Source organism: Cornus florida, unplaced genomic scaffold, assembly GCF_030987335.1.
Source record: "Cornus florida cultivar Cherokee Brave unplaced genomic scaffold, ASM3098733v1 CherokeeBrave_3.0.0_Hap2_Chr08, whole genome shotgun sequence".
Taxonomy (NCBI): domain Eukaryota; kingdom Viridiplantae; phylum Streptophyta; class Magnoliopsida; order Cornales; family Cornaceae; genus Cornus; species Cornus florida.
In genome coordinates, this window is record NW_026775578.1 from 37,228,646 (window position 1) to 37,253,153 (window position 24,508).

Below are 24,508 nucleotides of genomic sequence, written 5' to 3' on the forward strand. Positions count from 1 at the left end.
AAGAAGAAAAAGAACAAGAAAGGAGTAGGGCATTTAACAACCACGGAGGCCATATGCTCCACTCCAAATCACCACATTCGGCTTCCAAAGCCTTTTTGCTCAAAAGATGAGCTACACACTGCAACTAAACTGGGCAACTTTGGCATTGCAACTAAACATGGCCAATTGGAATACAAACAAAGAGCGCAATGAGATACAGAAAGAGTTGTCAAAAAAAACAAAAAAATTCTTCCATGCATCATGTGACATTAACCACAACATGCGAGGTAAACAATACAATATGATGCAATATCAAAGTAACTTTGATTTATCATGAATGTGAATATTGTCCAAAATAACTCTTAGCTCGGAGGATTTGATCATCGGAGTCATCACGCTTTCTCTTGAGAGTATTATTTTTGTCCTCCACTGCTACTGCTTCATTTGACCCGTCAAGGATTCCCAAATTCCCACACCCATCCTTCCATTTTTTCACATCTTTTTCGCACACTACATGAACTCCCCACTTCTTCGCCAGCAACCTCTGATCACCAAATTCAAAGTAAACCTCAAGTTGGCGCCATTTGTTTGGATTCCAACCTCCACTCTCACTCCGAAGCAAATGATTTGGAAGATAGTTCAGCAACATGTGTTCGGAATCAAGGTTCGTACCAGTGGGAATCCAAAACCAACCCGACCCAATAGTACTTTGTTTATTATAACGGTCTGTGAAACACAAAACCATCTCTGGCATATCCGTAGCTAAGTTTACAGTTGCAAAGTCACCAACAGCACACACCGCAATCCCCATACATCTCTCGCTACACCAACCTGGTGGCAGTTGCAGATATGATGACGTGCCCAAATTCTGATGGCTGAACAACTCCGGAATCTCTCTTCCGGGTAAAAATATACTAAATTCAGAATTTACGACACACAGCCTCTGTACCAAGAAAACAACACGTCATTCATTCATTTATATATGCATGTGCCGCACATATATATGTAGATAGAGAGAGAAGGAGAGAAAGTAACCTGAAACATAAATCTCAACAGCATATCCCAAACATTTTCACTCAATTTATTCTCTAACAGCTTCAAGCAATTAGAGAATGTGACCGAATACAGTGATCTATTATTTGTCGACAGATTTCCAACGCTTATTAATGATTGGCAATCATCTGCAAATAATGTAGCAATACATGATGGAATCTCGGGTAATGCTTCCAGCCTCTTGCAGCCAACTAACTCAAGGGTTTTAAGTTGAGAAAGCTCGGAGATGGTTGCAGGTAAACTAACAAAATTGTTTCTGCTTAAATTCAACTCTTTCAAAGAGGATAAGCTGCCAAGGTCACTGGGGATGCTTCCTTGAGACAGATTGCAATCACTAACATCAAGTTTTGTTAAGGAATTCAAACCTGTTAAAGAAGGAAGCACCAAACACAGAGAATCTTCACATTTCCTTGGCAAAAACCAAGATGAAAAAAATGACTCAGATATTGTTTGCCTGCATCCACTGAGGGATAAGACTTTGAGGTCTTCCAAAAGATTAATGGAGGATGGTAGTTGTTTGATAGCAGTTTTATTTGCATGAAGCTCCTCTAAATATTTTATATTTCCCAGGTTGTCTGGTAATTCCTCAAGTTTTGAGCAGCCAGAGAGAGAGAGAGTTTTTAGACAGCTCAACCTACAAATGGTTCTTGGAAGACTCATAAGGTATTTGCATTCACTCAAATCCATCAAAGTAAGGCCAGTGAGATGTTCAATTGACAAGGGCAGTTCTTTTATGGCAGTTCTATCCAAGTAAAGTTCTGTTAAACATACCATATCCCCCAAGATTTCTGGACACTTTTCTAATTTCAAGCAGCCTGATAGAATCAATTTCTCAAGAGATTCCAAGTGAATACCATTCGGAAATCTCTTCAGATTTTTGCAGTCTTTCAAACTTAGAAAAACAAGCCTTTTGAGATGTCCAATGGATGGGTGAACCTCTACCAAACTCGTACAATCCTCAAGAATCAGTGTCTCCAAATCTGGAATAACTGTAAAGTCCGGGGTCCTGGATAGCCTATGGGAGTGACTAAGGTTGATGACTTTCAACTTGGTCAGAGGCTGTTGAAACAAATGAAAAATATTAGAATAACTGGCTCTCGTGAACATGACAGTACATTCAATAAAGTTAAAAAATATAATATTGATCATACCTTTGTTTTCTTCCAAAGTTGTTTAATGCTGCTATAACACATGCTCAGTTCAACAAGATTCTCGGCCTGAAAACTTGCTGGCAGAAAGCCTGAAGGGTATGCATGCCAATCAAGCAACCGCAACTCATTTGGAAGATGTGCAGGACCTTTACTGAACACCACATTGTGGACTTTGAACACCCTTAGTTTCTTCATCTTTGTGAAGGCTTCAGAATTAAGGTCTAAAACTTCTGGTTTAGGCAGTTCCAAGCCTATGGCTTCAACTTTTTCTGTCCCCTAACAACCCCAAGAGCACAAAGCAGAAGTAAAAGATACAATATAAAATGTCTGTTAGGATTAAAAAATGTGGCTGCTTCAATAAAATGTCTGTTAGTAAAAAGGCTGGTTTTTCACAAGCTATCTTACCATATTTTCTGTCAACACAGAATAAACATCCTCTCGAAGCCACAACCTGCTACGTTTCCAAGACAATTGAGATTCTTGACGAACAATATACCAACCCATTTCTTGTATCAAATCATGCATCCAAAACTGATCGTTTGTAATAGTTATGAGAGACTTTTCAACAAGAACAGGTATTCCAATCCCTGGGCAGAAGCCGCAACTGTCGAGTATTCTTGTTACATAACACTTGTGTTTACCTTTGAAGAAACAGGCAATATCAAGGAAAATTTCCTTCTCCAATTCATCCAGTCCGTCGAAACTGATTTTAAGCACTTGAAGAATTTCATTGTTAGAAATTTTGTGTAGCTTAATTAATGTGCTTTTCCATTCATCCGTTGTTCTACCATTTAGAAAAGAACCCAAAACTGTAAGAGCTAATGGAAGGCCACCGGCATAATCTACTATCTGGTTTGAGAGCTCCATAAAACCTTTTGAAGGAAAACTCTGTTTGAATGCTTTCCAAGAAAGGAGCTGCATAGCTTCATCTTTATTCAATGCCCCAACTATGTGACATTCATTCACTCCATGAGTAGATAGCAAATGTTTATCTCTTGTTGTTATGATGATTCTACTCCCAACGCCAAACCAACCATGCTCTCCAGCTACTGCATTTAGTTGCTCCCGTTTATCCACATCATCAAGAACGACAAGAACCCTTTTAAAACGTAGTCTGGATATTATTATGTTGGCTCCTCTCACCGTATCAGTTATATTTATATTACTCCCTATAAGGATTTCAGAAAGGAGTCGTTTTTGTAAAGCTTCCAGACCTTTTTTTTCTGAGAATTCTCCAACATTTGAGAGAAAGCAGCTACCTTCAAACTGACGATAGATCCGATCATAAACAGCTTTTGCAATAGTCGTCTTTCCTATTCCCCCCATTCCCCATATTCCTATAAAACGAACCTCATCCAACCCTTCACGCAACAATGATTCCATTTTCTCCACACGAGACTCTGTTCCAACCAGATCTTGGGCAACTAGTGGAGTTGTATTATTCAGTTCATTGAAAATCTCTTCAACTATTTGTACGATACACTTTGACTCATGCCTGTAGAGTTAGAATCTTGATCATGTGGTAAGTTGAAAACTTGAAAATAATAATAGCGAAATGAAGAAACATTAATAAATGCAATGCTGGTTAATTTTTTATTGAACTTCCCCAATACGAATATAAAAGAACTTTAATGAGAAACTGAAACAACTAAACATCTAAGCATATCAACACATATTTAAGACATTCGAGGCAAGTTGCCTTGGTTTATGACAGATGATGTTTTACTTAGGATTCTAAGGTATCATTATTACCGTCCACAAGGATGAAAGACTGGCCTCAGCGCCGGGAACATAATAAAAAGGGGGTGGGTGAAAGGACTGCTGATATAACAATAGACTAACAAACAAATTCGAAAAGTCTATCCAGATGTTGATCCAGAAATTCAAATGTAAATTGATTTCAGATAAGAGATAATTGAGTTCAAGTCACATGAAGAAAAAGTATTTGTAAAGGAGGATTTTGAACATGTGAAGAAAAAATAATTTACTATTCCTATATTAAATCATTCTAGGTATGCGAACGATTGCTACAAATAGATTAATTATAGTTTTTGGTGTGTGCTACTTTGATTTTTTCCCCTTCTGATTTTACTTTCCTTTTAGGGTACATTATTCTGACCTCCCCTAAGGTTTGGAGTAATCACCAGCACATAAATGTTTTGAAAAAAATTTGAGTCAACCTCCCTCAAGGTTTTATGAAAACACAGTCAATGTCACAATTTTTTTAAAAAATACCAAAATTGCCCTTTAATGAATTGAATTAACTCAACTATCCCTACTAATCAGTGTAAAAATACAAATTAACCACTTTAATACTTAATACTAATATTAACCCTTTAATGTTACTTAGTGGGAAAAAGAAAACCCGAAAATACATATTTATTTTTGTAGTTTTTACGGATATAGAATTCAACCGACAGACATACATATATATGGAATGTTTATGTGTATGATATACATGCACATATTTTAGAGAGATGGTGGAAAGCTGTAATTTGGTATTCGGGATATCCATTTACCTGGTGAAATAATCGGGATGGGCAAGCAAATGTGAATGAAAGGTTGGATTGAGCACTTGCAACTATTGATTGGAGGGTTCATTTTCCGGGTACAGCAGTGCAACATTTAACTGTGGTTGGCTTGGACCATGCAGCTATTATACTCGATTTGTCATGGAAAAAGGGGCCTAAAAGGAAGACTTTCAAATTTGATGCAAGATGGTTAAAAGATGAGAAATTCAGTAAAGTTGTTGAACAAACTTGGTGTTCAAGGGGACATGGTACTTTACAATATAAGCTTAAGGAGAAATTGTAAGTTTGAACTGGGCAAGTGGAATCGGCAGAAAAATTGGAATTCCCAGGAGGAAATTAAACAATTGGAGACTCGCCTGAAGGAGGCAAAGGAAAATGAGGTTGACTACAAGGCAGGGGAGTGTTCTAGATGACAGAAAGAAATAAATGCTGTATGGAAAAAGGAAGAGCTGTTTTGGCGACAAAAATCCAGAAAAGAGTGAGTGTTACTTGGAGATAGAAATTCCAGATTTTTTCATGCAGCCACTATGAGACGAAGGAGTAGAAATGTAATTAAGGGGCTGGAGAATACTCAAGGTCATTGGGTTGATTCGGATCAGGAAATTCAAGGAGAAGCTGAGAATTATTTTCAAATTTTGTTTACTTCTACAGGAACAGTGAATGATGATGATGTTTGGAGCCTGTGGGAACCCAGAATTACAAATGAAATGAATCTCCAACTATTGAGGGAAGCTTCTGAAGTTGAAGTGTATCAAGCTCTTATGGACATGGCACCATTAAAAGCTCCTGGGCCAGATGGAATGACTCCAATTTTCTTTCAGCAGAATTGGCGGGTGGTGAAAGATGACTTGGTAAATGCCTTAAATGATTTTTTATTGCATGGTCAGTTGCTTAAAAGTTTAAATTCAACCAATATTGTGTTAGATCCAAAAGTGAAAGTGCCGATGATAATTACCCAATTTAGGCCCATTTCATTGTGCAATGTAGTTGTTAGACTCTTCATTAGTGAGGAGCAGAGTGCTTTAGTTCCATATAGGTTGATCACCGATAATATACTTATTGCACATGATGTGGTGCATTTTTAAAACTAGGAGGAGGAGGAAAAATAATTTATGGTGGTTAAGCTTGACATGGCAAAGGCATATGATAGGGTGGAATGGGGTTTATGTCCAGAAGGTTTTGCACATCCTGGGATTTGATGATAGATGTATTCGTTTCGTTATTGTTGGTACTGTATCCTATTATGTTTTGGAGAATGGTTGTGCAGGGGATCTTTTTTGTGCTCTCTAGAGGACTTCGGCAAGGCGATCCACTTGCACCTTAGCTATTTCTCTTGTGTGTAGAGGGTTTAACTAAATTAATTCAACAAGCAATCCGAGATGGAGTTTTTCCTGGTATCAAGATGCATAGGAGTTGTCCTATTGTGTCGCATATGCTTTTTGCCAACGACTCTTTAGAATTTTGTAAAGCTGACTTATGTGAATTGAATGTGTTGAGACAGATATTGCTCAGATATGAAGAATTAAATGGACAGCAAGTAATTTATATAAAGTCATCTATTATTTTTAGTTCAAATGTAACTGTTGATGACATAATTGAATTGAGTAGAAGGTTGGGTGTTTGAGCTGGAGGAAGTTTTGATAGATGCTTGGGTTTACCTGCTGAGATTGGAAGGTCAAAAAGGCAAATCTTTCAGTATCTTGAGGACAGAATGGTGGCAAAAATCAATGAGTGGAAGGATTGTTTCTTTTCCGCAGCTGGGAAGGAGACTCTAATAAAATCTGTTCTTCAAGCCATCCCCACGTACACAATTAGTTGCTTTAAGATTCCTATTGGGATACACTGAAAATTAAGTAAAAAGAATATGCACTTTTGGTGGGCAGGGCCTAAGGAGGGAAAGAAGATATGTTGGATGAAATGTGATCAGTTGTGTAGAACTAAGAAAGACAGTGGTCTGGGGTTTGGACATCTATAAGGCATTCAACCTTGCCTTATTATCCAAGCAAGGATGGAGACTTGCAGTTGAAGATGGTAACTTGTTGTCAAGAATTTACAAAGGTAAATATTTTTTGGAGACTTCTATTTTGGAGGCTAGAGTAAGAAAGAGCTCCATCTGGGCTTGGAAAAGCATGTGTAGTTGCAGAGAGGTTCTCAAGAGAGGTTTGCGATGGAGGGTGGGTACACGTGATGGTGTTAATGTATGGGCAGACCCTTGGGTTCCAAATTTGCCAAGATTCAAAATTATTTCAACCTGTCCTGAAGGTTTCTCTGTTAAATTTGTTAGAGATTTGTTGAATCCTGAAACAAGATCTTGGGACACATCACTTGTAGCACAACTCTTTAATTCAACAGAGGTAGAGAAGATCCTGACTATTCCTGTAAGTGAGACATATGCTAAAGATAGACTAGTGTGGCACTTCACTAATGATGGAAACTTTATGGTTAAATCTGCTTAAAGAATTGTATTTGAATGGCTGCAAGGTCCACATCACAGTTCCGGATATGCCAGGAGGATTGGGGATTGTGCAAATGCTCATGGTTTTTGGAGTCGGCTATGGAATCTGAAGGTGAAGGAAAAATTGATCCATTTTATTATGGGACTATTTCCGTATCATCAAATCTAAAGAAACGAGGTATAATAGTAGAAGATGATGCATGTTTGAGATGTGGTTTAGAGGTGGAATCTATAGACCATGTTATGCTGAGGGGCCCATATGCAGTCAAAGTCTGGAAGCTGTGCCCAATTAGACTGGACCAAGTACTTTTACTGCTTCTTCTAGGGTTCAATGGTTTTGCAGCCTATTGAAACTATGGGAGAAATCCGCTGAAAAGATGCACAATTAAAGTCTGGTGGTGTATATTTGTTGGCATATTTGGAGAAGTCGAAATAAATTTTATTTTGATCAGCAAGTCTTTGAGGAAAGAGTTCTGGTTCAGCTTGCAACCCAACAGTGGCATGAGTTTAAGGATGTGTTGGGTAATAGTCATGACACTGCAGGTGGTATTGGAAATGGAGATGGTTTGAACAAGCAGCCGGTAAGATGGATTGCACCATCAGATGGTAAGCTCAAATTGAATTTTGATGCAGCTTTTAGAGCTCAAACAAAAAAACAAAGGAGGCTGCAACTGGTTTAGTCCTCAGGAATTCGAATGGAAAGGTTTTGAAAGTGGTCATTCACTTCTTCCCTATGGTGGCAACAGCCTTAGTAGCTGAAGCTATGTCTACTAGATTAGCCTTGAAGTGGGCAGTAGCATGGGAGTTAACTGAGGTGGTGATTGAGGGAGACTGCAAATTAGTGATTCAGCCGAAGAATGTTGCAGTGAGCATTGCATCCATTTATTAGGATATTTGTGTTAATCAACAAATGCATGATCAGTGGAAGATAGAGTGGGTCAAGAGAGAAGCTAATAGAATGGCTCATGATGTAGCTCAGTATGCAATGCAGAGAAAAGATACAATTTGTTTTTCTGATGTATTTCCAGCTTTCATTGAAGAAATAGCTATTAAAGAGTGTGCAAAGCGGACAATATCTACACGATGTGTACAGGTCGTGACAAATGGTATCAGAGCCAATCCTCAGCCAAAAAAGGGGGGCGTGCACAAGCCCATGCGGGTCAGGCAAGCGAGGACATTGGGTCCCAAGAGTGGGTGATTGTGACATCCCACATCGCCTAAGAGGGAGAAGTTGTTGAGACTTAAATATGTGAACACCCCCTTAACCATGTAGACATGTTTTGAGCAAAACCGTGGGTACCGAGAGGAGAGTGTGCAAAGCAGACAATATCTACATGGCGGGTCATGAGTCATGACAAAGAGAGAGTCGCGACATTGGTGAGGGGGAGTGGTGGAGGTAGGGTTTAGAGAGTGGCGGTGGAGAGAGAGAAAACAGTAAATAGAAGAAAATGGTCAGATGGATATTAGAGAAACATAAAAGGTTTTGAAAGGGAGCGATGGCATTTTAATTTTTCCTTATTCTTGTTAAATTTTTTTATTCAAGAACTATTAAAGATATTAAGGGTAAAACGTCAATCACATTAATAAAGTTAACAACATTTATCCAATAAACTCTGACAAGGGATGTAAGAGTTATAGAGTTATTTTTGCAAAAGTTTCATCTATGCAATATTATTCCAAACCTCAAGGGAGGTTAGAGTAATTTACCCTTCTCTTTATGACTGTGGTGTTTTGTGCAAGCCAAATTAACATTGAGTATGTTAACCAATTATACTGCAAATTGGCTAATTGTCACAAGGGTCTTGTCTCACATTGGATGCGAATGTGGAGGGTCTTGGGCTTATAAGGGTTGCATGGACCAATCACCCTTGAAAGAGAGTGTAATAGTTTACTCATCGAGCGCACTTGCCCCGAAGATGAATGGGGCTAAGCGATGTGCCAAAGCTATGGTCGGTAGGAAGCACCACCTTAACATCTTACACTTTTGGATTGGATGGTAACAACAAACCTGTTACAAGTGATATCAGAACATGCCCACTCCCTAATTATATCTCTTTCTCAAACCCAAGCGCCAATGTTGCCCAGTAAATATGTATGTAAAGTATACTTTTACATCTCTAACAAACCCAAGCGCCAATGTTGCTCAAGAAATATGTATGTAGTATATTAAAATTAAGGGTGAATACCTCTAACCACTCCTGAGGTCTGTCTTTATTACCTGGCTTAAACTTTTTAAAATATAATTGCGACACACCTGTCAGAGTTACAAGTTGTCAGATTTGTGAACGGTAGCTGTAAAATCAGCAAACTACCCCATCTCTAATATAACCATTCTATTGTCATGCTGTGACATAAGCAACTCAAAATTTTAAAAAAGACAAAATTGCCCTGGCTCACTTACACCATCTCTTGCACTCAACCACCACCACCACCACCACCACCACCACCTCCTATGTTCTCTCTTCTTCACCTCTCCATTGCCGCCGGCACCTCTATTTTCTCTCTTTTAATTATAATACATACATATATATATATATATATATATATATATATATATATATACTATATATTACACAATACGTGTGTGTGTGTGTATATAAAAATCAAAATGCAATGTTAATTATGGTACATATGTAAATATATATAGTATTACATAAATACAAGCCACAATACATATAGTATTTCATATTTATGTAATCAGAATACCCACTTGAAGAAGACCCATGAACAATCTCTCTCTCTCTCTCTCTCCTGCCTAGTAATTGAAATATCCACAATGAAGAAGACCCACGAACAAGCGCTGCCTTCTTTAAGAGCCAAATTCCAAGATTCAAACTATATTTAAATTGACAATACCAAACTTAACCTTATTTACAATATGGTCAGAGGTATTCAACCTTTAGTATTGGTATTATTTGGGATTCAAACTAGGGCTTAAATGGTCATTTCATAACGGGTATTATTGGTCATTTCATGTTTAAACTAGGGCTGAACAATCCCAAATTTGAACAGGCGTTAGATGTAAGTGTATATAGTCATGTGCATATGAATATGAATCCCCAGTAATTCAGGAATATATATATATATATAATCAAAATTTGAGTTCTGATAGAATTATTAAAGACTGTTAACCAAAAAATCAAAATTTGAGTTCTGATAAGAGTTATTAAAGACTGTTAATTAAAAAATGCCTCTTTTCTGAACTTCATTTAAAAAATAAATATTCAAAATTGTATTTTTAATTTTCAATCATCCAATACACGATCTATTCAAAATGCGAGTATTGTGGTAATTACCCGTTTGCTGTATCCCGAACACTATATCCGCTTATATTTGCTGCATCCACCAGAGCACTCTTCCATCTCTGCACTTTCTCCATGTTCCCACTGAAAACTCTCTCATGAATTTTAAAGGCTGATCCAAAGCTCCCTGTTTGTTTCCTCACTTCCGAAGGATCCACATCGTAGAACACTGGTACCACTGTTTGCCCCATCGTCTTCTTGCACTCAACGATTTTCACGAGTTCATCCAAACACCACTTGGAGGAAGCATAGTTTCTGGAGAAAACAATGAGAGCGAATCTAGATTCTTCGATCGCTTTGAGTAGTGCTGGTGAAATTTCTTCTCCTCTCTTGAGTTGCTCGTCGTCTTTGAAGGTGTAGATTCCTTTCTGAGACAAAGCAGTGAACAGATGGTCTACAAAGTTCTTGCGAGTGTCTTCACCTCTGAAGCTCAAGAATAGCTCGTAATTCCATTTAGGGTTAGGGTTTGAAGAGGAAGACACTGTGTGTGTGCTGGTGGAAGCCATTGGGTACCAAACAAACTTGTGGATTGTGTGAAGGATTTGAAGGGTAGAAGGAACACTTCGAACTTCACTTTCTGTATATATTGTGCGTGAGATATATCTTTTCTCTTATCTAAATTATAATTATATTATTTAACTTAATTTTATTATTAATGTCAATTTATCATAAAATGAAAAAAGAAGAAGATACGGGGTAGTAAATAAATTTGTAAGTAACATTTTTTAAAATGATTAACTTAATATTAAAATTTTATTATTTATAATAAAACTTATTATAGCCAATTAATTTAAAATTTTTTACCATAGGAAAATATCTTCTTTTTCATACAATATATAATATATTAATGAAAAATTAATAAATTACCTAAATAAAAAATACCTTCTTTTTCATTTAATATATTCATGAAAAATTAAAAAAAAAAATTAATAGAGAATATGTTGTCAAATTAGTATGTTTTCTTCTTTTCATAATTTATTTTTATAAGAAAAATAAATTAAGTGTAATTCATTAAGAATAGACATTATGATTATTTAATGAAATAATATAATATAGGCATTAGGGTATTTTGTAACAAAATGCAATAGTTTAGGGAATACTATGCACAAAATATAGTTTAGGGGGTTATTCGCAAATTCAAACATAGTTTAGGGATTTTTTGCACTATTATGCACAAAATATAGTTAGGAGGTTATTCGCAAATTTAAACATGGTTTAGGATTTTTGTGCACTTTAACCTTTATTTTATATTTAATAATCATTAAATCATTTGGTATAACAAAAAACTAATTCCTAATTACCTAAACATACACTAATACAAAGTGAAGAAGTACAGTGACAAGCCATTCATGATGTGCTCGCGTCGACGCGTATTATGTATGCACAACAAAAGAAAATACTATTTTTTCATAATTACCCTTTGAATTTTCAGACATCTCACAACATAATTACATACACTTTTAAATTTAAAAGGACAACATAATAATTTTAAAAAAAAACAATGCATTAATTGTATTTTCTTTTAAAAAATTAAATTATAGAACCAAAGGAGTACACACTAAAAAAAGCCTTTGATGAATCATCGACTCAAAAATTGATTGCGCACATTTTGTTTATAAAACGATATTGCAAATTGAGAATGTGGGATGAATTTGTAACTCAAATACCAATTCAATACTTTTTCGGTGCAAATTTGTTCCAACAATCAAATGTTAGTCGGTGAAAAATAGTATAATTTTGAATTTTAGGAAAAAATGTTAATTTGACTAAGAATGTCAATTTAAACCCTCTTGACTGAATGTCAACTTTCTAATAAGATAGCAGACATGAGTTGTTTTTCTAAAACAAAGTTCAACAATGGTGTGAAGTTAGAACAAATCATAAAGAGAGATGAAGATTACAGTTAATTTTTGTCAGAAGAAAATATATATAGATAGAAGAAGAAATATTAATGATAGTCACAACATTGACAACATGCTGTGACTATCATTAATTGACAATTGTGGTGCCATCTCAAAATACATGCTCTCTCTTAGTGCAGGGGCTTTGCTCATCAGAATCGTCACGCTTTCTCTTGACACTAATATTTTTGTCTTCCACTGCTACTGCTTCGTCTGACCCGTCCATGATTCCCAAATTCCCATACCCATCCTTCCAATTTTTCACATCTTTCTCACACACTATACGGGCTCCCCACTTCCTCGCAGGCAACCTCCTTGAACCATTTTTCGTGTCAACAAATTCAAAGGAAGCCCCAAGTTGGCGCCGTTTGTTTTTATTCCAATGCATCATCCACTGAGTTGGAATATACCACAGCACGATATGTTTGGAGCCAAGGTTCGTACTTGTGGGAATCCAAAAGTAACCCTGGACTTGACTATATTGTTTATCATTATGGTCTACCAAATGGAAACACATTTTCAAACGTTGGTTTGGAGTTGCGAAGTCATAAACACCACACACAGCAATCCCCATATCTCTCTCCTCACACCAATCTGGAGGCAGTTGCAGATATGTTGAAGTGCCCAAATTCTGTTGGCTGAACCATTCGGGAATCTCTCTTCCGGGTAAAGTAATAGTAAAAATATCATATACAACATGCTGCCTCTGTACCAAGAAAACAGTAAGTCATTCGTATTCATAATACATACATGTGCACATATATATAGAAAGAGGGAGAGAGAGAGTTACCTGAAACAGAAATCTCAGCAACATATCAACCACATTTTCACTCCATTTAAAGCAATTAGAGAATGTGGCAAACGGTATTGTATTATTTGAAAACAGATCTCTGGAGCTTATTAATGATGGGCAATCATCTGCAATTAATTTAATAATAGAAGATGGAAGCTCTGGTAATGCTTCTAGCCTCTTGCACCCAACTAACTCAAGGGATTCAAGTTGAGAAAGATGGGAGATGGTTGCAGGTAAACTAACAAAACTGTTTCTGCTTAAATTCAACTCTTTCAAAGAGGATAAGCTGCCAAGGTCACTGGGGATCCCTCCTTCAGACAAATTGCAATCACTAAGATCAAGTTCTGTTAAGGAATTCAAACCTGCTAACGAAGGAAGCACCAAACACACAGAATCTTCACATTTCCTTGGTAAAAACCAAGATGAAAAAAATGATACTGTACCCTTGCATCCGCCAAGGGATAAGACTTTGAGTCCTTCCAAATGATTAATGGAGGATGGTAGTCGTTTGATAGCAGTATTATTTGCACGAAGCTCCTCCAAACATTTTATATTTCCCAGGTCCTCTGGCAATTCCCCAAGTTTTGAGCAGCCAGACACACACAGTGTTTTTAGACAACTCAACCTACAAATGGTTCCTGGAAGACTCGTAAGGTATTTGCATTCACTCAAATCCATCAAAGTAAGGCTAGTGAGTTGTTCAATTGAAGAGGGCAGTTCTTTTATGGTTGTCCTATCCAAATAAAGTTCTGATAGACATTCCATATTCACCAATATTTCCAGAAACTTTTCTAGTTTTGAACATCCAGAGAGGATGAGAGTTTTTAGACATCTCAACCTACGAATGGTTAATGGAAGAGTTGAAAGATTGTTGCATTCGCTCAAATCCATCAAAGTAAGGCTAGTGAGACGTTCAATTGATGATGGCAGTTCTTTTATGGAAGTTCTACCCAAATAAAGTTCTGATAAACATACCATATCCCCCAAGATTTCGGGACACTTTTCTAATTTCAAGCAGCCTGATAGAATTAAAGTCTCAAGAGATTTCAAGTGAATACCATTTGGAAATCTCTTCAGATTTTTGCAGTTTTTCAAACTTAGAACAACAAGCCTATCGAGAACTCCAACGGATGGGTGAACCTCTACCAAACTCGTACAATCCTCAAGAATTAGTGTTTCCAGATTCGGAATAACTGTGAAGTCCGGGGTCCTGGATAGCCTATGGGAGTGACTAAGATTGATGACTTTCAACTTGGCCATAGGCTGCTGAAACAAATGGAAAGTATTAGAATAACTGGCTCCCATGAACACGAAAAGTATATTCAATAAAGTTAAAAAATATATAATATTAAACAAACCTTTATTTTCTTCCAAAGTTGTTTAATGCTGCTATAACACATCCTCAGTTCAACAAGATTCTCTGCCTGAAAACTTGCTGGCAGACAGTCTGAAGGGTATGCATGCCAATCAAGCAACCGCAACTCATTTGGAAGATATGCAGGGCCTTTACTGAACACCACATTGTGGACTTTGAACAGCCTTAGTTTCTTCATCTTTGTGAAGGCTTCAGAATTAAGGTCAAAAACTTTTGGTTCAGGCAGTTCCAAGCATATGGCTTCAATTTTTTCTGTCCCCTAACAACAGAGAGCACAAGTAAAAAGGTAAATATACAATGTCTGTTAGGATTACAAAATGTGGCTTCTTTAATAAAATGTCTGTTAGTAAAATGACTGATTTTTCACAAGCTATCTTACCGTATTTTCTGTCAACACATAACAAACATCCTCTTGAAGCCACAATCTGCTACATTTTCTAGACTCTTGAGATTCTTGACGAACAATATAGCAACCCATTTCTTGTATCAAATCATGCATCCAAAACTGATCTTTTGAAATAGTTATGAGAGACTTTTCAATAAGAACAGGTATTCTAATCCCAGGGCAGAAGCCGCAACTGTCGAGTATTCTTGTTACAAAACACTGGTGTTTCCCTTTGAAGAAACATGCAATGTCAAGGAAAATTTCTTTCTCCATTTCATCCAGTCCATCGAAACTGATTTTAAGCACTTGAAGAATGTCTTTGTTAGGAATTCTGTGCAGCTTAATCAATGCACTTTTCCATTCATCCGTTGTTCTACCATATAAAAAAGAACCCAAAATTTTAAGAGCTAATGGAAGACCACCGGCATAATCTACTATCCGGTTTGACAGCTCCAAATAACCTTCAGAAGGAAAACTTTGTTTGAAGGCTTTCCAAGAAAGGAGCTGGATAGCTTCATCTTTATTCAACTCCCCAACTGTGTGACATTCATTCACACCATGAGCAGTTAGCAAATGTTTATCTCTTGTCGTTATGATGATTCTACTCCCAACGCCAAACCAACCATGCTCTCCAGCTATTGCATCTAGTTGCTTCTGTTTATCCACATCATCAAGAACGATAAGAACCCTTTTAAAACTTAGTCTGGATTTTATTATGTTTGCTCCTCTAACAGTGTCTGTTATCTTTATATTACTCCCTATAAGGATTTCAGATAGGAGTTGTTTTTGTAAAGCTTCCAGACCTTGTCTTTCTGAGACTTCTCTTACATTTGTGAGAAAGCAGCTACCCTCAAACTGATGATAGATCCGGTCATAAACAGCTTTGGCAGCAGTAGTTTTTCCTATTCCCCCCATTCCCCATATTCCTATAAAACGAACCTCATCCAACCTTTCACACAACAATGATTCCAGTTTCTCCACACGAGACTCTGTTCCAACTAGATCTTGGGCAACATGTGGACAAGTATTATTCAGTATATTGAAAATCTCTTCAACTATTTGTACGATACATTTTGACTCATGCCTGTAGAGTTAGAAACTCGACCATGAGGTAAGTTGAAAACTTTTAATTAATAATAATGAAATGAAGAAACATAAAAAAATGCAATGTTGGTTATTTTTTTATTGAACTTCCCCAACATGAATATAAAAGAATTGTAATAAGAAACTGAAAGAACTACACATCTAAAGCATATTGACAAATATTTATGACATTCTAGGCAAGTTGCCTTGTTTTATGATATTTCACTTAGGATTCTAGGGTATCATTAATAAAAGTAGTCTCAACTTTTTTTATTTCCATTTATTTATTGATTGATCAACTCTCTTATACAACTATTGTATGTGTCACTGACACCATCTCTTGCTCAGAGTTACCAATCGTCATACACTAGAGGTAAAATTACCAAACTACCCCATCTCTAATACAACTATTGTATGTGTCACACCATCTCTTGCACTCAACCACCAACACCTCTTATGTTCTCTCTTCTTCACCTCTCCACTGCCACCACCTCCTCTATTTTCTCTCTTTTAATTATAATACAAATTATATATATATAACCAAATGCAATGTTAATTTTGGTATACTAGGGGGAAAATGTTAATTTTGGTATATATATATGTGTGTATATATATAATCCACAACACATACAATAGCCTATAAACCTATGGACAACACTAGGGTCCTCCCCTATGGGGATGAAAATTTTCCTCACAAGTGACGTGGCCCAACAAAAATCCAACCCGTGTCTCAAAAAATATATATGATATTAAAAAAATGAAATTGACCTTTTTTAATGGGTTAACAAGTAGAACCTAGAAAGCCCAAACACTTCTATGAATGAGTTGTATGCATGTCGTGGACACTGATACTTTACGGTCTGGCACTTTATGTATGTGTCCATAATTGAAAATTAAATGTTATTATTTTGGACGCTTAGCCGACACTTGCATACACGTCTCCTGACACTTGACCAACATTTCTAACACTTCTTATATACACACACACGTAGAGTAGCATGCCCTGTGATCTTGAAAATCATATGAACACATTTTAAAGTGTGGAACTTTTTTTAAAATAAAAATTGACATCTTATATATAGTCAAAAGTCGCCATACCCGTGCCTACTTTCTTAGGATTTAGTGTGTCAATGTATCCATGTCTTATCGTGTCTCTGAACCATGTTCCTGTCTATGCTACCTAGGGTAGAACCTATATGAGATCACCTCGAGAAGGTCTCTCAACAATCCCATCTCCATTCCAAAATCCTAATCATTGCTCGCTGCCAATCTTCACCCTTTGCTGCCACCAACGCCACTCCCCACCCTCTGCCACCACCACTACTTCCCCACCCTCTCTCTCTCTCTCTCTCTCCCAACCACCCCCTTTTATTCTCTCTCTCACCACTTAAAACCTTTAATATGTTTCTCTACAAATACAATCAAAATGTCTCACAACTAAAACTAAAGACACCATCACATCAGAATACACAACTTTGCCGAAGAAAAGGTGTTGCTTATGTTCTTATTGGCACCGGCTCGAAAGAAACCGCTCGGATCGAAGGAATTGAAACCGAAGGTGGGGTCAATCATCATAGACGGAAGTCGCTGACCGGTTAAACAGTAGGGGTGCACAAAAAACCGGTGGAATCAGAGAACCATTTGGAACCAGAACCGAAGCACCGTTAAACAGTAGGGGTGCACAAAAAACCGGTGGAATTGGAGAACCATTTGGAACTGAACCGAACCGGTGCTTCGGTTCTGGTTCCTTCATAGTTCAGTTCCGGTTCCAAAATTGTGGTACCGTTGCATTACAGTTCGGTTCCAGTCCCAAGTCCTTCAAAACCGAACTGAACCGAACCGGTTCTATTAACAAATTATATTTATATTTATTATATTACTTACTCCTATCAATAATATATATATATATATATATATATATATATATATATTACTCCTATCAAAGACTTTCTCTATCAACCACAAAGTTAATAGCCCAAAGTCAGGTGTGGTGGTGTTGCCCGAGTGTTAAAGGGTCAAGCCTTTAGAGCCCCCCACCCTATAGATCCCAGGTTCGATTCTCCTCTCCCGCTAACCATCACTAACTACTAACCATTGCCTTGAAAAAAAAAAAAAAAAAAAACACAAAGTCTAAACTAAATTGGGAACTTCAATTTCAGACTTCTCTTTTGGAAACCGGACCGTGTGCACCCCTAAAATAATAAGCAGCAGTACAAAGATGGAGTGGTGGTGGAAACAAGGACGAGGGCAAGTGTTTGGCCCACGAAAGAATAAGTGGTGATGGTTTTGATACAAAATCTATCCTCTCTAACAACTCAAAATGATATACCAATGAGCATATACATGTTCATATACAAAATCCAAAATCTCTCGCTTCGTAATCGGAATACCCACTTGAATATAAAAATAAATAAATAAAACTTTCAACAATTTTTTTTTTTCAATTATCCAAAATACAATATAATTATGAGAGAAGTGAATGCAATAAGAATGCGCTAAATTTGTTGTAATTACCCGATCGCTGTATCCGGAACACTGTATCCGCTTATATTTGCTGCTTCCACCAGGGCAGTCTTCCACCTCTGCACTTTCTCCATGTTCCCACCGAAATCTTTCTCATGAATCTCAAAGGCTGATCCAAAAATCCCTGTTTGTTTCCTTACTTCCGAAGGATCCACATCATAGAACACTGGTACTACTGTTTGACCCATCGTCTTCTTGCATTCAACAATTTTGACGAGTTCATCCAAACACCACCTGGAGGAAGCATAGTGTTTGGAGAAAACTATGAGAGCGAATCTAGAATCTTCGATCGCTTTCAGTAGCGCTGGTGAAATTTCCTCTCCTCTTCTGAGTTGTTCGTCGTCTTTGAAGGTGTCGATTCCTCTCTGAGACAAAGCAGCGAACAGGTGGTCTACAAAGTTCTTGCGAGTATCTTCACCTCTGAAGCTCAGGAATACATCGTAATTCCATCTAGGGATAGGGTTAGAAGACAAACACACATTGTGTGAGCTCGTGAAAGCCATTGGGAACACTTGAATGCTCTTCACTTTCTATGAGGGTTTGGTAAATGTATATGCTGCTTGGATACATGAGCAATTTCGTGGAAAATGTGAAAGCGATGAAAAGTCAAGTGGAAAGGAAAATATTTATGTTTGAAAAATCAACATCGCCAAAATTCATTTATTTATGTAAATAATCATATCTTGAAGGTTTTAATCTATTTTCTAATAATATTTAGTCTGTCTCATTCCCTGCATTCAGGGGCCCTTTGTTTGGAACTAAACATTTTTTTAAAAAATATTTTTTTTATTTTTTTGGTATTTGATTACGTAAAATATTTATAAAATTTTTGACAAATTATATTACATGTCCCATCTGATGGACTCGATCTCGATCTCGATCTCAACATAAACTTTTGCCAAACACAGATTTAGTAAAAATAAAAGAATATTTTAGCTGAAAAAAAATAAATATTTTTTGTCGAAACAAACGGAACATTAGTGTAACACGAAATTACTATCTAATTACGTTGAAAGGTACACTAAAATAAAATGGAGAAGTAGGTGGGAAACTTCTTTTAAACTATGGAATAATAACTAAAAGCATAATATGGATGGTCTAAGAGTTAGGTCATTTTATATGTAGTTTCTTATTCTTTTATATATGGATAGTCCAAGAAGGAGGTCATTGAAAACTTTTGATTTACGATAATTGTGGGTAAGCCCCACTCAAGTTGTTCCTAAGAAATCCAGCCTCACCGTTGTTGAAAATTCAGTGAGAGAGCTCATGCCACAACGCACCATCATCGGGTGGCATGTGTGCATTGACTACCGAAAACTCAACTCTACCACTAGGAAGGATCATTTCCCACTTCCATTCATTGATCAAATCCTATAGAGGCTAGCCGGCCAAAGTTACTATTATTTTCTTGATGGTTATTTCGGTTATAACTAAGTGGCAATTGAGCCTCAAGATCAAGAGAAGACCACATTCATATGTCCCTTCGGAACCTTTGCCTATAGATGCATGCCCTATGGCTATGCAATGCACTGGCAACTTTCCAAAGGTGCATGATGTCCATATTTTTCCGATATGGTAGAAAAGTTCTTGGAAGTATTCATGGATGATTTTTCCGTCTTTGGATCTTCCTTTGACTCCTGTCTCCACAATCTATCCCTTGTGCTTCAAAGATGCAAGGAGACAAATCTGATTCTAAGTTGGGAAAAGAGTTATTTTATGGTCTAAGAGGGTATTGTCTTGGGACATGTTATCTCTAAAAGGGGAATTGAGGTCGACAAGGCAAAAGTCTAATTGATCTCTAATCTTCCTCCTCCAAATTCTGTCCAACAAATCCGTTCCTTTCTGGGTCATGCCGGCTTTTATCGTCGCTTCATCAAAGATTTTAGCAAAATATCTCGGCCTTTGTGTAATCTTCAATTTTGATGATAACTGTTTGGAAGCTTTTAAGAAGCTCCGTACTCTTCTCTCTTCAGCCCCAATCATGAAACCGCCTAACTGGTCTCTTCCATTTGAGATCATGTGTGATGCATCCGATTATACATTGGGTGCGGTTTTTGGCCAGCGTGTGGACAAGCTACCACATGCTATTAATTATGCTAGCAAAATGCTTTCTGATGCCCAGTTGAATTACACCACCACTGAAAAAGAATTGATAGCTGTGGTGTATGCCTTGGATAAATTCTGTTCTTACCTTCTTAAATCCAAGGTCGTTGTCTTTTCAGACCATGCCGCTCTTAGGCATTTGCTTCCCAAAAACTAGACCAAGCCCCGCCTAATTCGATGGATACTATTACTCAAAGAGTTTGACATTGAAATCTGAGATAAAAAGGGGACAGACAATGTCGTCGCTGACCATCTCTCTCATTTACTCATTGAGAAATCTTCTGAATTTGCTGCAGTTCATGATTCCTTCCCGGATGAGCAACTATTTCAGATTTCTCATTCAAGTCTTCCTTGGTTTACGAATATTGTCAACTACCTTACGGTAGGAAAAATTCCGTCCAAATGGTCCAAACAAGAGAAGGACCGGTTCTTCTCCTAAGTCAAAAATTTCTTTTGGGAAGATCTGGAATTATTCAAGTATTGCCCGGACCAAATCATCCCGCGATGCATTCCCGAAACCGAATTCTCAAGTGTCCTAAATTTTTGCTACACTTTTGCATGTGGAGGACACTTTAGTGCCAAGAAAACCGCTGACAAAGTCCTTCAAAGTGGGTTTTACTGGCCTTCCTTGTTTCATGGGCGAGTGCGAGACACTGACAGGCTACCACACTGGTGAGCTACGGGTGCACAATCCCATATTGCCTGGGTAAGGGAAAGATGAAGTACTTATATGTAGGTGTGTCACTCCAATTGCTATGAGGCCTTTTGGGGTATAGCTCAAGAGCAAAACCGTGCGGGCTCAGGCCCAAAGCGGACAATATCATACCATGTGGTGGAGTGGGTCGTTACATTGGAATGCTTTAAAATTATCTCAATTTAATCCTTGTACAAATCAATATGAATAAGAAGTCCAAAGGAACATTCATTTGCAAAATATTGCAAATCAATTACCAAATGCATTCACTGGCACAAAGAAAGTAATAAAATCATATTTGCTAGCTACGAATATTTCAACAAGAATTGACATCCCAGTGGGATAGTTTGTTAGTGTTGCAAATACATCTAAAGCACGCATAAAGCGTAGAGACCAGTCGATGCAAAAGATTCTGTTCCTTAAAAGAGAAAAGCACTAGAAAAGGTGCATAATAAAATGGGTACTCCTAAAGAGGCCTAGTTAGCTAATAGTGATAAAATAAGGCAAATGCTAAAGAGCATGATAGAGTATGAAATGGGTGTTCCTAAAGATACCCAATTAGCTAACAGTGATAAAATTACCTTTGATGAGGCATATGCCCTTGATGTAGCAAAGGGACCTAATGAGGCTTAAAATCCTGACGAGGTCAAGTTACCTAACTATGATAATGTTGCAAAGGTACCAGAAAATAATGAGATCTCAATGAATTATGAAAGGAGATGGAATAAAAGTGAAGTTGTCGTGGACAACATATTCTCACACACAGTTGCTCTTAATATAATTATTGAGGATCCGGAACCTCAAAATGTCATAGAAAGTTGACGGAGACATGATTGGCCATCATTAAAAAAGAGCTATAAAGGCAAAGCTAACTGCAGTAGCTAGATGAAAAGTCTTTGGACCTATGATCCAAACACTTGAGAGGCGTCAAGTATGACACCTAAGAGGTGTTAAGCCTATTGGGTACAAATGGGTTTTTGTATGAAAACATAATGAGAATAATGAAATTATGAGATATAAGACCCGATTGATAGCTCAAGGTTTCTGATAGAGACTTGGAATTGATTATGAGGAGACACAATTTCCTATAATGGATGCAATCACATTTTGATCCTTAATTAATTTGGCAGTCACAAAAATACTGGATATGCATCTAATGGATATGGTTACGACATATCGAAATTGATCACTAGATAGTGACATTTATATGACAATCCCTAAAGGATTTAAAATGCCTAAAATAAAACCACTTAGTACGTAATCGATAAGATTGCAACGATCCTTGTACGGATTAAAACAATCTAGGCGCATATGGTATAATTGCCTTAGTGGGTACTTACTAAAAGAAAGTGTAGGTTGATAATCTGAATCTTGTGGGAATCCCAGAAGAACTTATAAGGCTAAAGAGAAAAAATTCAAGAGGAAAATCTCGGAAAGAAAAATTGTCTCGATATGTAGGTTGAACATTTATCAAGTGGAATTCTCATCCCCCAATGGACATATACAGAATGGTCCTGAAGCTCGTTTATATGGATAAAACTCAATCTTTAAGTTCTCCAATGGTTATCCGATCACTTGATATTCAGAAAGGTCTTTTTATTTTATTTTATTTTATTTTATTATTTTTTTTTATTCAAGAGGATAATACAGAACTTCTTGGCCGTGAAATACCATATCTCAGTGCGATCAGTGCTCTTATATATTTTACAAATTGCACATTGCCTAACATAGCTTTTCAATCAACTTATTAGCAAGCATTGTTACATCTTGACGATCTATAAAGCAGACAATTACTGTACCTTCTTTCGATCATTCTGAGACATTTGCAATTCATGAGATCAAAGGAAGTTATATCAAAGCATCAGGAGGAATCAACTCAAAGATCTGTCATAATGAACTAATGCAATAACCATACTGATGAGGGGGAACAACTGATTGAAAATGTACTGGTATACTGTATTCTTTTTTCTTTGCCCAGATTTTGTCTCACTGGTTTTCCTGACAAGGTTTTAATGAGGCAGTTCAAACCCATGTAATACCATTTTCAGACACACAAGAATATTGTACTATTTTTCCTTTGCTATTGTTTTTTCTCACTTTCTTACCAATATTTTAACGAGGCATATTCTTAGTGTAGTATTGTGGACCCCAATGAAGAGGGTTATACATAATATAGGGTCCACAATCCTTGAAAGTTGATTTGTAAATTGCATTTGTAATGATTACCAGGACGCATGTAGGAAGGAGTGCATTAATGTACATAACAACTTGTATTCTTTATACATTTGAGAAATGAATATTAATGTACACAACAACTTGCAGGAATGAGTGCATTAATATATATATATATATATATCGGCTCATTCTTATATTTTAGATGATATATATACATTTGAGAAATGAATAAAGTTTTCTTTCTGTAGGTGCAAAAATTCATTTAACCAAAAAGCTAAAAGAATAAATACAACTCACTTAAAATAAAAGAACAATTAACAAGAATAATTCAAAGAAAAGCTTGTAATGCTTCATGAATTTTATTGGAGGTCTATACTTCTATTTATATACAAAAAGATGGTAGAATTATGGTAGGATTCACCTTACTTGTCCTCTAATTCATTCCATATATAATTATTTACCTACAAAGTTCTTTCCTTCTGTAATTCCTTCCACGCAAGACTTTTCCCATGCAAAACTTCCTTATATGAAAATCCTTAAGTAAACAGGACTTTGATTAATTTGAACTGGACTTGGATTAGGATGTGAATGGGCTAGACGAATTTATAGCAGGTTAAGAGGTTAATGTTAATAACCTTGGGTCAGTGGCAACTTTATTTGGGCTTGACCAAGATTGGGCTTTGATGGACTTTTTGAGATCAATTGGAATTCTGACTTACTTTAATGACGTGGCTGGTTCTTATTGGATGGGAGATTTTTCCTTCCACACTTTGCCCCCAATTCCCTCCTAAATTTAATCATGGCTCCTAATTAGAAGGGAATTGAATTTGCACGATTGCTAGAAGTGTAAGAGGCAGCTTCATATTGGCCATTAGTATTATGACGAGTAAACCTCTTCAAAGCTCAATTCTGTCTGCACTGTGCTTAGCAGTTTCGTCTTCTTATCAGGTTAGTTTCTTACTTCCCTTTCGTTGATTTCGCAATATGAACACTTCACCTACTCAC

At 36.9% G+C, this 24,508-nt stretch overlaps 1 protein-coding gene across 1 annotated transcript; it reads right to left on the minus strand.

Moving 5' to 3' along the window:
• Positions 1-125: 125 nt before the first annotated feature.
• LOC132270059 (uncharacterized) lies at positions 126-19,145 on the minus strand. The gene is made up of 10 exons (XM_059771270.1): positions 18,523-19,145; positions 14,920-16,009; positions 14,524-14,799; positions 13,163-14,431; positions 12,489-13,078; positions 10,466-11,074; positions 2,589-3,678; positions 2,184-2,459; positions 1,015-2,091; positions 126-922 (listed from the first exon to the last, which is right to left on the minus strand). The coding sequence occupies exons 1-10, from the start codon at positions 19,032-19,034 to the stop codon at positions 311-313; spliced, it is 7,401 nt and encodes a 2,466-aa protein (XP_059627253.1). The 5' UTR covers positions 19,035-19,145; the 3' UTR covers positions 126-310.
• Between the last annotated feature and the right edge of the window lie 5,363 nt (positions 19,146-24,508).

Coding starts and splice junctions, on each gene's coding strand:
- LOC132270059 (XM_059771270.1), bottom strand. CDS start 19,034: ATGGCTTTCACGAGCTCACACAATGTGTGTTTGTCTTCTAACCCTATC. Junction 14,432..14,523: donor AACTTTGGAAGAAAATAAAG/GTTTGTTTAATA, acceptor CATTTGTTTCAG/CAGCCTATGGCCAAGTTGAA. Junction 923..1,014: donor TGTTGAGATTTATGTTTCAG/GTTACTTTCTCT, acceptor TTCTTGGTACAG/AGGCTGTGTGTCGTAAATTC.